The sequence below is a fragment of the Labrus bergylta genome, chromosome 12 (genome assembly GCF_963930695.1).
Source record: "Labrus bergylta chromosome 12, fLabBer1.1, whole genome shotgun sequence".
Classification (NCBI taxonomy): Eukaryota; Metazoa; Chordata; class Actinopteri; order Labriformes; family Labridae; genus Labrus; species Labrus bergylta.
Genome location: NC_089206.1, coordinates 1637597 through 1655021, shown reverse-complemented (window position 1 = coordinate 1655021; position 17425 = coordinate 1637597). Strand labels below are relative to the sequence as shown.

Below are 17425 nucleotides of genomic sequence, written 5' to 3'. Positions count from 1 at the left end.
GAAATAAAAACTAGTGCAAGAGTTCAAAAATCATCATGTAAAGATCATATGACACATCCTTGGTAACTGTATGTGCAATGTTCAACATACAACTGTTAGATATACGTACTTTATAAATATATGTAATCTCCATATATGATACTATGTGTGTGTGTGTGTGTGTGTGTGTGTGTGTGTGTGTGTGTGTGTGTGTGTGTGTGTGTGTGTGTGTAAGCAGGTACAATTGGTGTATTAGTGGTGGAATATGTCGGTTTGAAGGGAGCTAGATCTGCCTTTTTTTCTGAAACCTGTTCTTTGTTTTTTTATACCCTGCACTGATTCAAATATTCATGGGAGCACAGAGAGGGAGGGGCTGGGTGCAGACGGAGCACTGAAGGAATGCTACTTTCAAAATCATGCTAGTTTTTGAAAATTACCAACCCTGCCTTTAATGTCTGATCATATAGTAAGAACACTTTATCACTTCATTCAGCAAATAAAGACAGATTGATCCTTTTAAAGAAGGTTTTTTTTTTAGACTGGTTTGGCAGATGTGCTAATTGAAGAACTTTAACGACATGTCTTATCAAAATGCAGGAACAAAAGATCTTTGTGGTTTGCAGTGGTTGGAGGACCTGTTGTGTGGGAAACCAGTTCCAGTAAATTCTATAATCAGATATTTGTGAAATGAGACACCAAAAGATACTCTTTCTGTCCACAGCCACTCCTTCAAGAGAGGTAATTGTCTCACCCTGTCATCACACCTTCTTCCCCTTCCTGTCTGAACAGGTGTTCAACTCAAAACTAACAACAGAGATGACACATTGCTATTCCATAAAAACAGAGAAGTATTTTATCTCTCCTGAGCACTTTGTCTTCATAATTCTTCTGACAGGACGTGTGAGAACAATTCCATAGAAATGATTTAGGCAGAAACAAACAAAGGAATAACGAGGCTCTCTGCATTCATAACATACCAGGTGTATTATTCAGTGATTAGTTCGATTAGCTTGCCAAGATCAATAACCTGGCAGGGTGATAATAATGACAGAAGTCAGATCACTTTGGTGGTTTAGAGTTCATTACTTCAAAAATAGTTCCTCAAATTCTTGGCTCGATAATCAGAATCCGAAGGCCACTGACTGGACGATGTACCCAACAGAAACGTTCCCATCATTCAAAGTTGTATTTCTTTCAGCTTCCTTTCTTCTAGTTGTTGATGAACTTACAGACGTCAGAGTCAGGGAGCATCACTACATTATGTTAGTAGAACACTACAGAGTCATTAAGTGGACCGGATTGCAACTCTGCTCCACACTTAAAGGGATACTTCACTTGTTGCATTAATCTTTGTATCATTAGAAACCTGGTAGTATTTTTGAATGGTCGTGCATCATGCCCTCATTTTCCCCCGAGATGGGAAATCTTCGTTTTTCATAAGTCTGAAAAGGAGCTTCCAGTGACGCTAAAATCGGCATTTTGCGTTACTGGAAGCTGTTGCGGTTAGCGGGGTGAAACTACAACGCTAATTCCTCATATTTTCAACCACTGAAGCTACAGAACAATCACAGATCAGTGGGTGGGAACTCACTCCCAGAATTGAAACTTAACATCTGCCATATTGCTTGGAAGCTACGCTAACAGACTCTGTGGAGAAAGCTGATAATGGCGAAAAAATATAAATATAGTGGCGAGACGGCTGCTGCGGCCACTGGCTAGATAATATGATGGTAATCTCTGTTTGGTTATCACTACAGCAGGTCATTTATTAAAATACAGTCCCCCAGGCCATCATCTGTTTCCATAGAAAAGATTAGTTGATTTCACATTTCTACTACCTACAGATTCATCTTTCAACGGGTGAAGTATCCCTTTAAATACAGCTCTACACTGCAAAAAGTGGACGTAGCCTCTTGGTTTTTAAAAGCAAAGCTAATAGAGAACTGTCTTAGCGCTCAATCACACAGAGACGCGTCACCCTGTGTGGCCTCTCCAAAAACGCCTGAGCACATCTAGGGGGGAAAAACAGCTGGGAGAGTGTGGATGACAGGTATGGATGTAGCTGCAAAGAAGAGAAACGCCAAGCCAATGAAGCTGGTTCCAAATCGAGGGTGAACCTTGTGTTAGCTTTCATCCGTAGACATGGAGATGGTCTGCTTCCTGTTGGACAGGCAGGGGCCAAACAACGGCGGTCCTGGCTCTGACTAACCAGGATGGCACCAATTTGATTTTCAGTCTTTTAAAGGAGTTTAATTTCCCCGACTGCACATGCTGAAGTGTGTCGACAGTCTATAGAGTAAGACGTTATTTAAGAGCACAGAAATACTTCCAAACAATTCATAAAATACTTTATTCTTTGCATCACTGGTGTCTGTCGTCTGACAAACACGGTTTACAACATGGAACTCAATCTCGACGGTGATTAGGTGATTATGGCTAAAAACTTCCTGAACGTGGCTTTGCCTGGTGAACATGTCATGCATAAAAGACAAAAAGTTGCATTGTTCTCAAAATTTGCATTGCATTGAAACAAAGTCGTACAATTTGGTGGTGCAGATATCACCCCCCTCCCCTCCCCTCCCCCCACCCCCCCTACCCTCCAGCCCTACAAAGTGTGTCAGATATGGCTGATTCATCGTGCAGGTCTCTTCGCCCATTGTTCTTTGTTTTTGTAGTTCTTGTAAATCCACATTTTGGAGTGTTGTGTGTGACGGTGTGTGTGTGATGTAAACATAGGCACTGTCATTGTTACTGGCCATTAATGTGGACTCCTCTAACAAGTTTAATAACTTAAGGCCTGTACATGTGGCTTTATGGTCCACTCAAGCACTGGATCAGCCCCTTAAAAAGATGAATCACAGCAGGTTTAAAAACAGTCCAATACTCGTACACTACAGACTCGTCTCCAGAAGTTTTAGACATGTGACATTTTGCCAAAACACTTAAAAGTCCTGTAACAGAAGGCAAGCTTAAAAAGACCGATGATGTGTTCAGACCAAACAAAAAGACGTCTCAAACTCAAGTAAGAAAGGCTGCTGGAGTTTCATGAATACTCGTAGGTTCTCAGTTGTCCAGGTCGTGGTAAATTTTAAGTTTGATTCCAAAGGCAAGTGGACTTGGTTGAAGATCTTGAAGACGTTAAGTCCAGTTGCCTTTGGATCAAGCTTCAAAGCCAATGGGAGTAACACTTTGAAGTCTGGCCCATAGCTGGAATCAAGAAACCGACACATATCTTCAGGCTTCAAATATCGCAAAACTACAATTCTCTGAGTGCCCCAAGATGGCGATAAGAAACTTCCTTTTGTGATTTTGTGTGATTTCAGCAGAATCTGTAAACCAATAGGCTATACTGTAGGGATGTAGTTTCATGCTAATTAACGCTGATTTCATCTTGCCTGGATCTGTTTTTCATATTTGCGATAACATTGTCCGTAATTACGCAGTGCAAGAAAGGCGGTTTGCATTTAGTCTGAACACATCACAACCTTAGTTTAGAGTGAAGCCACGCTAGAGGCCCAGTGAGCAGTGAATGTAAACGCTGATAGATGTGTAGAAAAGTCAAAGACATTTGACTTTGATCCTTCTTGGATTAGTCTCTTTAGCGTGAAGATGTCCTCACAAAAGGGGAAATCCATTTTTCTCTGAACATTTCGACCCAGCCTGACTTTAAAGTTCTCCTTCCTGAGCTCCATCAGGTTCAGCTGTGCTTTGAGCTGACATGCTAAACTCATGCTAACAGATGGTATCATTTTCCAGTTAAAAAACAAACATGCGAGCATTCTTGCCTCATAGAGCATGCAAACCTTCCTTTTCCAGCCAAACCAATGAAGCACAAGAAGCCATCTGAGTTCCTGTGGCTTCTCCACAAATATCTATTTAATAAGAAACATTATCCAATCGTCAGCTGTTCTCGTCCTTCCAAATATCATTTGATTAAATGGATCCAAATCTATTATAAATTAGATATTTCAGGGGAGTTATAACGAGAGCCTGACTTATCGGCCAGTCAATAATATCGGTCAATATAAGCATATCACTAAATCGGCTAAATTTATCGGCCGATACAACTGTGTTTGTACAAAGTAAGTCTATTATTTATTTATTTTTTAAAAATGGTTTCCGATATAATATGAGTGTTTTAGTGTGGCTGTGAAGTTCAACTGTGAAAACAAATCTTATCTTCATTAAAAAATCTTTATCAGAAGTGTTGAACTGCATTTGAGGCATCAACATAATAAATGTGTTTATCTATTTATCTCTAAAGAGTGAAGAAAGACCTAAGAAACATATCGGTCGATATCGGCCCCAAATCTTCCATATCAGTCGGCCATTTTGTTGTGATCAGGAAATTGGTGTATTTACATTTTGTGAAGAGGTTTAAACAAACCGTTAAGTATTTGTTACTTTGTGACCATGCTTGCTGCTTCCAGTCTTTATGCTAAGCTAGGTTAATCACCTCCTGGCTCGAGGGTATAACCAGAGTGGTGACAGACTTCTCAGCTGTTGAAACTCTCAACAAAGGCGCCTACTTTATGATGAAGTTAAATGTAAAGAACGGTTGTTATTGGTCTTAAATACCTTTGATTATTCCTTTAACCTCAAAGAAAGGCTAAAGTTGAATTTGGTCAACAGTTCGGAATAAGATATAGTGCCTAAAAACAAGACAAGAGGACATTCTGACTTCATGTTTGTGCTCTATAAAAAGTCATGACATCACCAAAAACATCTTTACAATTAATAATAAGATTAATACCGACGTGTTGGACGAATGGAGCGATCCACACCTGAAGCTCCGGGGCCGCTAGCGTGGCTAAAACAAAAACCCCAGCAAGCGTCAAATGATTGCACAATACCTCAAAAGTTTTTAGCACAGGCTCTGCAGTCAGACGACGGGTGATTAATTTAAGTCCCGACTGAGATTTTCATAACATTACAAAGTGTGCATCCACAGACATGGCACATACAGGAGTAATAAAATAGTATTTATAAAACACAAAAAAGGGTACAAAATTAAAAAGAGTTGGTTCTGTGAATGTGCCAAAGGGTTTGAAGTGTTTTTAGGTAGGAGTGTATGTACACACCTTTCTCAGGCGGACTCCATTTGTGTGCCCATGTTTGTTTGAAATCACATATTCCTCATTTCCTCCTCCTTCTTGGATTCCTCTCAGGTTTGAACACTTCCCTCCTGTTCTTCCTGCAGTTCATCCTCTCACACCTCCGTGATTAGAAGTTCATATACCCTGTGGTTGTCGAGGATTGCATAAAAGACGAGAACATCGTCTTCACGTTTGAAGTCCGTTTCTCATTGACAGTTTCAGAGGACACGGCCCCTCTTCCTACACCTCTATAGTCTTAAAATAAATCCTGGCGTATATGGTGTCCAGCTGGCTGTGCAGGGCGTGGAAGGACGGCCTCTTGGAGGGCTCGGCCGCCCAGCAGTCCATCATGATCCGGTAGATGTTCTGAGGACAGCGTGTGGGACAGGGGAGTCGAAACCCTGATGATAGAAGATCCAGCACTTCTTTGTTGCTTTTTCCTAAAATAGAGGGACATTAAAGCACGAGAGTCAGAGGAGGGTACTCGTTTAGTTTTCGTCTATGTTTAAGGAGGAGATGAATCCTGTTTGTAACCCAGGTCACAGAGAATATAAATACACAGAAATGTTTAAATTATTATTGTTTGAGATTAAAATATGTGTGACACTGTGACCTGATTGCCGCCATAAACAGGAAGCAGCACAGCAGTAGGAGCTCACAGACACAGGAGAAGTGGAGATTTTCAAATAGAAAACTTTTTGCAAACTGGTCTAAACTATATGTTTGGAGAAACTAACTTATGTTAGGTTTTGAAAAACGGATGACTGCACTAGTTTACGTTTTGAACATGGAATTGGCCAGCGAGCTAATCAACCTGAACCAGGAAAACCAGCTTCTACAACCTTTCCTACCAGAGCGGTAGGAAATCGATGAACACTTTTTGTTTTCCTTTATTTTATCTTATCTGAAGAGAAGATAACTGATGTCTGAGTTATTATCATTTTTTTGGAGTTGAGTATTTTTGATTTAACTATTTACATTGATATTGTTTAGTTTGCCTTGCTACATATTTCCAAAAACAAAGATATTTTTGGTACTAAATTCCCAAGTCAGTGAGTTTTATTAAATATAATCAACAGTTTTATTTTTCTCCTTTTCAATTTAGAATTTTCTGATCTTAGTTGCCTATGATTGAATGTAGGTTTACGTTTATGCTAAAGCTTTACTTTAAAGGTAGACGTGTGCAGCAGATGAAGTTTAACAGGTGAAGTACCATTCTTCATGAAGAAGATCAGGATATCATCATTTCAATTCAAAGAGGATTACCTCAGATACATTTCTGAACCCTCTGTTACATACCTGAGAGAGCTGTGTACACCTGCGATTAGTAGTCGACCACTTTGACTAATTGCTTCTCAGCAGACGAGCCAGGAAAGCTGTCATTTTTCATAAAATAGAGAAAAAAGAGAAATGAGGACTTTACCTTCATAAGGCATCTTTCCTCGTGACATCATTTCATAGAGCAGGACGCCGAACGACCAGACGTCTGATTTGACAGAAAAACGCTGGTAGATCGCCGCTTCAGGAGCCGTCCACCTCACCGGGATCTTAGTGTTTCGACTCGCCGTATAAACACTGTCCTGGAGAGAGAGAGAGAGAGAGAGAGAGAGAGAGAGAGAGAGAGAGAGAGACAGAGAGAGAGAGAGAGAGAGAGACAGAGAGAGAGAGAGCGAGAGAGAGAGAGAGAGAGAGAGAGAGAGAGAGAGAGAGAGAGAGAGAGAGAGAGGAGAGAGAGAGAGAGAGAGCGAGAGAGAGAGAGAGAGGCTAAATTGGAAGGAATCCACCGTACAAAGAAAATTTAAAAAGATGTATCACAACATTTCAAGCAGATTTAGCGACTTCTCTATAGATTCTATAAACTGTACCCAAACGTATTCAAGAGAAGTTTGTTCAGGCGTGAGGATGACGTCAGCGTAAAGGTTTCTCGACAATGAGTCGGCACACTGAGTCGAGCAGAGAGCGTCCTCATGGTCAATATGATGATTGTCTCTTATTTGATTTCATAATGACATCATCGAATCAGAAACAGACGGCTTTAAAAAGGTCGAGTCTCAGGCTGCCTCGGAGGCTCAGTATGAATAAAAGATGGTGTTTTGAGTGCTGCTGCATTATAGTGTACCGATGGAACGACCGATGGAGCTCACGCATTAAGTAAACATGAGTTCACTCTGGAGAGAGCGTATACATATTTCAAAAGAAACACACAGAAAGGACTTATCATTATTTATTACACACAACTTGCCTTGATGATCCGAGCCAGTCCGAAGTCGGCCACCTTGCAGACCAGGTCCTCTCCCACCAGGATGTTCCTGGCGGCCAGGTCTCTGTGGACGATGTTTCTGTCCTCCAGGTACGCCATGCCCTCTGCGACCTGACTGCCCATGTAGATCAGATGAGCTGAGGTCAGCACCTGGCCTTCAGCAGCTACACACACACACACACACACACACACACACACACAGAGTAAGCTGAGCAGGTGAACAGGATGGATTTTTGTCTTGCAAGCTGTTTTTATCTGATAACTGAGCTCCTGTAACAGTCAGAGTCCTCCATGTGTAAAGGTTCCCAGCTGTCATTGGGCGAGAGGCAGGGTTCCCCCTGGACTCTTCACCAGTCACTCACACGGAAAACTAACACATTTTTCTTTTTTATCCTAGGCGTTTGAAAAGGATCCTATTTCTGTTATTTTAACAATCGATGGTATTATTAAAGGCTTTATATGCGATTTTTTGATCCAGCAGATGTCGCCCTTGAGCACCAGCATGAAACCAAAACAACTGGCGCTGCATTGTTGTGTTAGCATGCTAATGCTAGCGATCTTTATTATGCTGGTATCTTCACACTGCATGTAAATTTACCTGAAATGAGCGTGATCTAGAAACACAGTTAAGCAGTGAGTACAGTATGTTATTCTTCTTTTCTCTAGTCCCTCAATTAAACAACTTTTATACACGAGGGGAGGAGTCAACCGGCCGTCCTGGTGATGTAAACAAAGTGAAGATAGGACTCTGAAAACTCTGAAAACATCACAGACAGTGGGACTCGGGTGTTACACCCATTGTAGACAGTCATGACTCACAGAGTTATTTTCAGAGGATATACTGGATTTCTATATTTAAATGTGAATATAAAGACTTTAAGCACCTTCAGCTCTTTAGTCATGTTTTTAGCCAAAAGTTGCTGCAAGCGAAAGATAGATCGTCGTCTAAAACTCTGTTCAGACTGTCGTTTAAAGCAGAGATATTTACGCCCCGGTGACGATACTCTCTCAATCTGAATGTAGCAGAGGTGTAATTGGGGGAAGAAGTGACCCCCCCTCTGCACCGAGGCATTACAGAGGAGTAAGTTAGGAAGTCTTTGCTTACCTCATAAGGGTCACACTGAGCAAGATGAAGATCTACTGATATCAAACAGTTAGCCGACAAGACCCTGAAGGGAGTTCTATTACTGAAGTAGAAAGCTTCACTAAAACCATGCAGCTAATTCTGCACAGAAAGCAGATAAGTCCAGTCAAGGCACACACACACACACACACACACACACACACACACACACACACACACACACACACACACACACACACACACACACACACACACACACACACACACACACACACACACACACACACACACACACACACACACACACACACACACACACACACACACACACACACACACACACACACACGGACACACACACGGAGAATGAGAACCATCTGAGTGAAAGCCCCTCACACTCTGCTCACTAAGACTCTGTGATTAAAGCCTTTTGTCGAACGTCAGAACTAAATTTCTGCCGGCACACAGATTATAATTCCATTTGCTCTGGAGAGATTTCACGTCGCTTGACCTAAATACTTTTTCACACGGATTCAAAAAATAAAATAAAAAATGGAGGTAAAGAGGGAAATTATCAAACCCATAAAAGCTAAATTAACTTACTGACTTAAACCTCTTTGCTTTTTTAAAGCCACAGTAGAGTCTCCTGTTTTAGGAAATTATCCAAAAACCAATTAAACCAACAGCTTTCAAAGAGGAATCAATTTACTTAGACATATTTCATGAACTTTTATGTGCTCTTCCAGGAGCTGCATTAATATATAAGATAAGATCTTACTTTATTAAAAGGTGACATGTTATTTAAAGGTCCCATATTCTTCTTCTTCTGGTTTTATCTGCTCTTTAGTGTGTTTTCCAAGTGTCCTGTGCATGTTTAGTCACATCTATGTGCAAAAATTCAAAGTCCGCGGAAAAGCAGCTTCTCCTACGTCCTCCTGTTAGCTGTAGCATTAGCTGCATGTAACGCTCGGTTCTAGCCCCCCTCGATAAAAATGTGTCAGTCCGACGTCATTGTCAGTGTGAGATCACTGATCTAAGCCCATTGGCTCGTTGTGGCCCTGCAGCTCATGTTGAAATTTCCGAGACGCGTGCTGAGCAACTGACCAATAACGACAGAGCGGATTGGCAGACCAATCAGAGCAGACTTGGCCCATGTGGGGTCTAACAGTGTGGGCTCAACAGAGTGTAGCTGACAGACTCAGAGCGTAGAGGGAGCAAGGAGGAGCAGTACATGAAAACAGACACTTTTTTCGGACTTTAGCTATTGTGAACGTACAAAAGTAGGTAAATAGATTAAATATACGAACCCCAAAAAGGGCAGAATATGAGCTCTTTAAAATCCTCTTCTCCATGTTCCTCTAACTCTAACATGTGTCCCTAGTCTGTCTACAAACCCTCCAATGATGAGGAAAGTCCATCCTCTCCATCTTTTGCCTGCTCCACTTTTCAGAAAATGTGTGCTCAAACAGGCCGTTTGGAGATTCTCCCTTCATGACATCACAAAGGGCAGTAGCCCCTCCCCCAGGTGGGTGACACTCCCACAGCTAGGTGTTTGTTCTGCCCTCTGAGTCTGCCTTCTCACTGTAAGCAATAGGACATGGAGTGAGAAAGACAGAGTACACCCAAGCCCTTCCAGAGAGGGGGCGTGGTCAGACACAGCTCATTTACATATTTAAAGGTACAGACACAGAAACAGCCTGTTCTGAGCAGGGCTGAAATAGAGGGGTTTATAGACATGATCAAATACAGGATCGGAGTGGATTTAGAACAAGAAACTTCACATGTTTTGAGGAGCTCTGAGACTTATTTACACTGAAGAAGAGGAGGAGGATATGTGACCTTTAACCCCAGAGGGGAATTCAGTCGTTGCAGCAACACAAAGACAAGTAGCAAGTAGGTAAGAAGAAATACAAATAGATGAGATAAATAAAATAAGAGGTGTACACAACTGGACTTAAAGGAGTCTGTGCAGTGAATGGCGAGTTAAATCTCCGTCTGTGTGTGTTTTGTGACTCACAGGCGAGGTAGGACTTCAGGCTTCCTTTGCTCATGAGTTCGGTCACGATGTAGACCGGCTCTCCTCTGGAGCACATGGCCAACAGCTGGATCAGCTTCGGGTGATGGAGGCTCTTCAACGCCTGAACCTCCTTCACGAACTCGTCCTGCTTTGTGTCCTCTGCAGGAGGAGAGACAGAAATATTTACTGTAGGTGAATGATGACCTCCTCACTCTCTTAGCTCTCTTATTCAGCACTTTTCAACTCTTCATCTTTCATTCCAGCAAAACTTTTCTAAGCTGCTTTTCTTTCCCTATCACTCTGTGAACTCTTAACGATCACTCTCTGGATCAGGGTCATCATTAAGGAAAAGAAACGACTCCGAGTAGGCAGAGGGGGAAATATTCAGAGAAAGGACAACGTTTAAAGTGGATTTTTATCTTTGTGGATACACAAAGTGAGACGTCTACAAACACAAAAACTAAGGACACTTCTTCAATTACCCGAACTATCTGTTTTCTATGAATTAAAATGAAACTGGTACACTTCATGCCTACCTTGTTTGAGCGTCTTAATGGCCACTTTCCTGTTCTCGGTGGTCCACAGAGCCTCCCACACCTCTCCAAAGTGCCCCTCTCCCAGCTTCTTGTGCAGTCTGAACTCCTCTCTCGGTCTCTCCCACGGCTCCATGTCGAAGAGCTCCCTCTGCACAGAGAGCACAGCGTGAGTCCACAAACTCTGATTTCATTACTATAAACACCTGAGTGGATAATCCTGCAGAGACGCACACTACGACAAACACAACGTGTATCCTCCTGATATGAACACGAGTCCTAACACGGAGGAAATGTGCATTTTAGATATAAAATGGATCTGGAGTTTTAAACACCTCCTCCCTCTGAACAATGCTGAAATACAGAACTGTGTGTTCTCAGGCCAGCGCTGCGGGGAGACCTTACTGTTGGCTGAAACAAAAAGAAAACTCTGGTTTTGTTTACACCAGTGTTGATCTATAAATAAACAAGGTTTCTATGAGTGTCCAACCATCACGCCTCGTCTCCGCTATGAAACCGTTAAGACGGCAGAAGTTTCTCTCATGTCTGTGTACGCTAAATATGAAGCTTAAACCAGGAAACAGCTAGTTTAGATTAGCATAAAGGAAGATAGAAACAGTATGTAAAATGTCAAAGGTATGCCTAAGAGCACATGTCAAGCTAACTCATAAACTTGGTAAATAAAAACAAAAACCATTTGGTAACAGCAAGGTCATGACAGTGTAGTCATCCAGTGTTTGTGTTCAGAGGATTATTATCTTAAAGGGGATATATTCTGAAAGAAATCTACTTGTGTTTTTGAACATATACTTGGGTAACCTGAGTGTCTACTGACCCACAAAATGTGAAATAAACCCATCCAGTCCTTTGTTTGTGGTCTGCATAAGTCTTAGAACACAGAGAAAAATGCTCAGTTTCAAATGTGCTCTCCTTGTGATGTCACAGTGGGATTCTGGTAAAAAAGAGAAACCCTCCCTTCCCCTGGTATCTCCACCCATGGACTCCACCTCCAGCCTAGAGCAAAACTTTTGAGCAGGTCTGCCATTTTTATTCTCTCTACAGAGGAGTGATGTCTACGGGGAAAACTCAGGGGGCGGGGCTCATTGCATTTAAAGAGACACACACACCAAAACGGAGCATTCTGAGTGAGCTGGTTTATACAGGGTCACAAACCTCCTCTGGTGCTTGATTCATGTTAGATTTTGACCAAAGCACAGCACAGATGTTTCATTTAGACCACAGGGAGACTGTTTGAAAAGGTGGAGAAGGGGGATAATATGTCCTCTTTAAAAAAATCAGTAGAAACAGTCCTCATGTCCGTGGTTTAAAAAGGATCTTAAAATCGTTTAAGATCTGAAAATCGTCTAATGTGTGTAGACAGACTAAAACTTGGAAATGACAGATGAAACTTAACAGGATGTTGTTCATCTGAATCAGTTTGAGTTTAACTCCTGCTGTTGGAGAAATGTGTAGTTCCGAGTCAGATTTTCTTTTCAGGTAACTTTTCTTATTTGAGCATTTAGAAAACTTCAACTATGTTTCCAGAATCGTAAACTAGATGGTCTTATTTTGTCTATACCTTTTAATTAACACATCTCCTTATCACATAAATCAATATGTCTTTGTTCTCTTCTCTCAGGGTTGATGCAGACAGATCGTCCTTTGGATGGCGAGGCAGAGACAGGTCGGCGGTCTTAATGTAAGGTCAGTGAACGACAACTGAAAGGATGAAGACTGGAACATGTGTTTAAAAACCTCAAGACAACTTTATTGTCAGAAACAATCAGAAGCTACTAAACAGTTTGTGCTGCTGATCAAGCGCTTTGATAAACATCAAGTTAATGAAATGATGAAAAATATGATAAATTAATAAAAAAACAATAATTCACAAAGAAATGAGACAGGACAAATCAAATTATTGTGAAAAATACTGTGAAATCAAAATCATTCAGCTGTTATTTCTACAACATAAAATACTTTTTAGTTGCATAATATCCAAAATTTCATTAATTCTCTTCGACACATAATTCTCTTCTCCATGTTCCTCTAACATGTGTCTCTAGTCTGTCTACAAACTCCCCAATTATGAGAAAATCCATCCTCTCCGTCTTTTGCCTGCTCCTCTTTTCAGAAAATGTGTGCTCAAACAGGCCGTTTGGAGATTTTCCCTTCATGACATCACAAAGGGCAGTAGCCCCTCCCCCAGGTGGGTGACACTCCCAAAGCTCGGTGTTTGTTCTGCCCTCTGAGTCTGCCTTCTCACCGTAAACAATAGGACATGGAGCGAGAAAGACCGAGTACACCCTAAAGCCCTTCCAGAGAGGGGGCGTGGTCAGACACAGCTCATTTACATATTTAAAGGTACAGACACAGAAACAGCCTGTTCTGTCTCTGTTGCTTCCAAGTGCAACAGAGTAAGTTTTGCTGTAAGTGAGAATGCGATCTGGACAAAACAAGGGAAGTGAACACAACAGCAGTGCATTGTGGGTTAAATTGGCTGTCTGTAAACAATGTTAAAAAAGGTTTGCAAAAAATTCTCTCTCTAATTGAAATGTTGTTTCCCTCCATCAACAATGATACTCGATGTAATCTCACTAATGGCTTTTAATGTGACAGATGGAGCCACTCTGTGCTTTTACACAGCTGATGAGGCGCTTTATGAGGCGTTCAAACATCGGGATGAATCTGCTCTTGAAGATAGATGAATCTATCCTTCTGATAACAATCCACGCTCCAGCCGTTTTTTTTTTCAGCTTGATAACCAAATCAGAATCGATAAAAAGAGATTGAAGGTATCATTAGAGACTCTTTTTATGGGTACAACATTAAACCGATCAGGCTTAAAGATCTAAACGTGTTGTTCTCTAAAAGCTGATTCATTCTTTTTAAAGTGAAGCAGCAGAAGTAGAATCTTCATTAAAAGGAACAAATTATTTTACATCATCTATACTTTAGAGCATTTACATTTAAAATACAATATTCTGAATTGAGTAAAATTCTTTTGACATAGTGAGGGGATTTTATCAAATATTTAGCTAATCTGGGAATAATAAAGGTTCCTTGTTGCAGCACCAGCCAGTTAGCTCGTCTGCAAGAAGCAGAGAGTCTTCATCCCTGCAGATATTCAGAACAGACTGTCATGTGTGATAATTTCACTGAACCTTGAAAAGCGACCAAATGGAGCGATGTTGTTAGAAACCAAAGAGAAGGCAGACTCAGAGGGCAGAACAAACACCTAGCTGTGGGAGTGTCACCCACCTGGGGGAGGGGCTACTGCCCTTTGTGATGTCATGAAGAGAAATCTCCAAACGACCTGTTTGAGCACACATTTTCTGAAAAGTGGAGCAGGCTAAAGATGGAGAGGATGGACTTTTCTCATTATTGGAGGGTTTGTAGACAGACTAGAGACACATGTTAGAGGAACATGGAGAAGTGGATTTTGTTTTAAATCAAATAAGCAGAGTAAGCAGAAAAGTCCAGAGTCTGGTTCTGCTCGAGGTTTCTGCCTGTTAGCAGAACTTTGCCAAATGCTTTTCTCATGATGGATTACTGTTGGGTGTTTATACATTTGAAAGATTGATTGAAATGCCAGAGACACATGTTCACATGTTAAAAACATCAACGTAAGCTCACCAAATATATATAAATTAAAGAAATGAAAAGGGACAAAAAAAGGCTTCAAACTGAAAAAAAAAAAAAAAAAGAGAGAGAGACCGTTTCTCATGCATGTAAGAGAGAGTGACTCTGTGAAGTTGTGTATTTCTGTGTATTTGGTGTGTGTGTGTGTGTGTGTGTGTGTGTGTGTGTGTGTGTGTGTGTGTGTGTGTGTGTCGGTCATGACAGCAGGTGTGTTCAGTGTGTTTCTGCGTCAGTGTGTCGGCGGCCTCAGACTCACAGCCTCGTCTGGAAGACAAGAGAGAAGAGGGAGGGATCACTGAGCGGCCTCTGATCCACGACAGGTACTGACTTTATCTTCTTAAACACCTTTTATTCATGAAGGAAGAACCTCGATGTTTTCATCCCGTCTGTACATGTAACGTGATCCTCTCGGGAGAGCGTGACGAGCGCGTGTGTGCGCCGCCGTTTTAAATAGCTGGTTTCTAATTCTGCAGGAAATGATAGTGAGAAACGTCTTTGAGCCGATGCGTGGTCGTCTCCCGCCGGGCTCCGTCTGATGAGCCATGAATAAAGAACGACTTGCTGAGGGTTTAATTTAAGCCGAGCTGCAGAGATAGAGACACTGCATGTAATTACAGCACCGACACGTGATCCTTTTTCCTTTTTTTTTTTTTGTCTAAAACTGTTCCAAATATTGTACTCTGTGGTTAATTACGCTCCAAATATGTTTGCCTCTCGGCGTTAATTATGCATATAAGACAGCGCTCATTAAGTTCCTGCTGCAGAGAAACAACAGAGAGATGGACTCGGGGTCTCTGCAGCACTTTGTTTCATGTTTCTGAAGCTGCTCGCAGAAAAAGGAGGATTTCAAACATCAGCAGGAACATTTATTTCTTTTAATTTTTGTGAAAATAAATAGAGAAGTTCTTTTCTGTTAGCTGAAGTGCACATCCTGTTGGGTTGAGGACTATTTCCTGAAGTTGAAATATATTTAGGGCACAAATTCACCTCTTGCTAAGGTGCAGTGAGGATGAAGGTAACATTTGAATATTGACACAACAACCTGTTTACTTCCTGTGTGCATGAATGCTTAAAAAGAAGAAGTAGTGCTTTGGGTGTCTCAACATTCGATTTCTTGGGGTCACGGTTTGATTCAGGATCTATTTTGGATTCTGGATTCAAAGTCTGTTTATGAATGAGTACATACTTCAGGATCTACTCCCGTCATCTGAGAGACTGGCTGAATTTCTTGCTGCTCCATTTGGCGTTCTACTGAGTTAAAGAGCTAGCATTAGCACTTAGCAGGGAGTGACCGATTAGCCACAAAAAAAATAGATTTTTGAACATTATGAATTGATTTAGAATCTCCATTTTTACATAAATCAAAGTTTTCCCCCACCTCTGAAAAGAAGGTTGAATCTGAAAGTATCCAGTTTTTATTTTAGAAACACGGTGTCCTGCATCGCGCAGCATCGGGCGCTCGCTGTCCAAATCTGTTAAATATTTATGCTACTTCTTATTTTGTATAAACAAGCTAACACGCTCTAATGAGTGAGAATAACTAGTTTTAGTGCCTCATCCTCATCTTTCCTCGTCCATGCGAGCGACAGGAATGAAAATAGAAACATGGCGTTGGGGTGAAACGTTGTGTCGGGCCGTTTCCTGCTGCTGCGTCGCTCGCTGAAATAGCATCGATTGACTCGAGCTGCATGCTGTTAGGACACGATGTAAAACTGTTTTTCATCAGATTTGATTTATGAAGCATATCAAATGTTATCCTCACTTCTCTAATTTATAGGTAATCATGGCAAAGGATTTAAAACTACAGCTCCCATAATGCCTTGGGGCATGTAAAGCATAAGTATAATGGTGCCATGTAGTGTTTGTGTGAGGGCTGAAACTAAAACCTAAACCTGGATTTGCTGAAGTATATTTATGGAGAATAAACCAGCAGCGTTTCCAGTTTGCAGGATTTGAGGAAAGTTATCAGAGAATGATTTGATATCTGAAGAGTTCTTAACACATCATGATGAGTTATGCATTTTAAAGGGGGGGATCCTGTGGACAGTTATTTTTAGATGAAGTGATAATGAGTTTCTCTGGAAGTGTAAATCACATTGAATGCTTTAACTTCTGCTGAGCTAATCTTTTAGGAAGGTGTCTGATAATCTCTTTAAGCACCCTCACTTCCTGCACGTTTTCATCACAGGAAGCGGCCACAGGAAGCGATAGGTCACTTTTTCTTCATGCGTGAATGTTGGGCCACGCAGGCTTAGGACAGTCAAACAATGGACTTGGGCCTGCACCTCTGTGAGAAGCCTCATTTGAGTTATTCAATGAGATCACAAAGAGGCCTAAAAGGACTCTTAATCCCAGAATCCCCTACGGTACTTCACACCTACGCGTGAAGTAAGGGGGGACCGGAACCTCTCTCTCCTCATTGGAGGGGACCTGAGGTAGACCCCCATGGAGCAGGCCAGGCTACAAAACTCCAAGACTTCCATTGCTCGCTCTCTTTCACGCGCTGACTTCTGGTGCTCGGAGATCCAAGCTTATTTCCTGTTTCTGCAACAATCTTCCTTTGTTTTAAGTTTTTGGCGCGCAGGTAATCCGCGGCCGGCAGTGTTCTAAATTCCGAGCTCGGATTGTCCAGTGAACGCATCTCAGTTTCTCGGAGAGCGTCAGACTATAACAGATTATCAGAAAGATAACGGTCTTATTCCGTCCTGCAACGAAAGGACATCAAAGGACATCTTTCCACTCGACCATTACGCACAGAGATCTATACACTCGCGGCTATCCAGACGCCTCAGAGACACAGATCGTGTAGGGCCGAAC

General features: G+C 41.6%; 1 protein-coding gene across 2 annotated transcripts; it reads right to left on the bottom strand.

The window, feature by feature from the left end:
• Positions 1-2310: 2310 nt before the first annotated feature.
• On the bottom strand, positions 2311-11235 carry srms (src-related kinase lacking C-terminal regulatory tyrosine and N-terminal myristylation sites). 2 transcript variants are annotated; one of them, XR_010667536.1, is made up of 6 exons: positions 10973-11235; positions 10437-10595; positions 7318-7499; positions 6499-6655; positions 5061-5515; positions 2311-4789 (listed from the first exon to the last, which is right to left on the bottom strand). XR_010667536.1 is itself a non-coding variant. In XM_065961477.1 (5 exons), the coding sequence occupies exons 1-5, from the start codon at positions 11103-11105 to the stop codon at positions 5316-5318; spliced, it is 831 nt and encodes a 276-aa protein (XP_065817549.1). In that variant the 5' UTR covers positions 11106-11235; the 3' UTR covers positions 2311-5315. The 2 variants fall into 2 exon arrangements, 1 of the variants encoding a protein (XP_065817549.1); XM_065961477.1 differs by having other exon boundaries at positions 2311-5515.
• Between the last annotated feature and the right edge of the window lie 6190 nt (positions 11236-17425).

What these genes read in the sequence shown, in the direction of transcription:
- srms (XM_065961477.1), bottom strand. Translation starts at nt 11,105, where the DNA reads ATGGAGCCGTGGGAGAGACCGAGAGAGGAGTTCAGACTGCACAAGAAG. An exon ending in CATTAAGACGCTCAAACAAG is followed by an intron (nt 10,596 to 10,972) that starts GTAGGCATGAAG and finishes CTCCTCCTGCAG; the next exon opens with AGGACACAAAGCAGGACGAG. An exon ending in GACTGGCTCGGATCATCAAG is followed by an intron (nt 6,656 to 7,317) that starts GCAAGTTGTGTG and finishes CTCTCTCTCCAG; the next exon opens with GACAGTGTTTATACGGCGAG.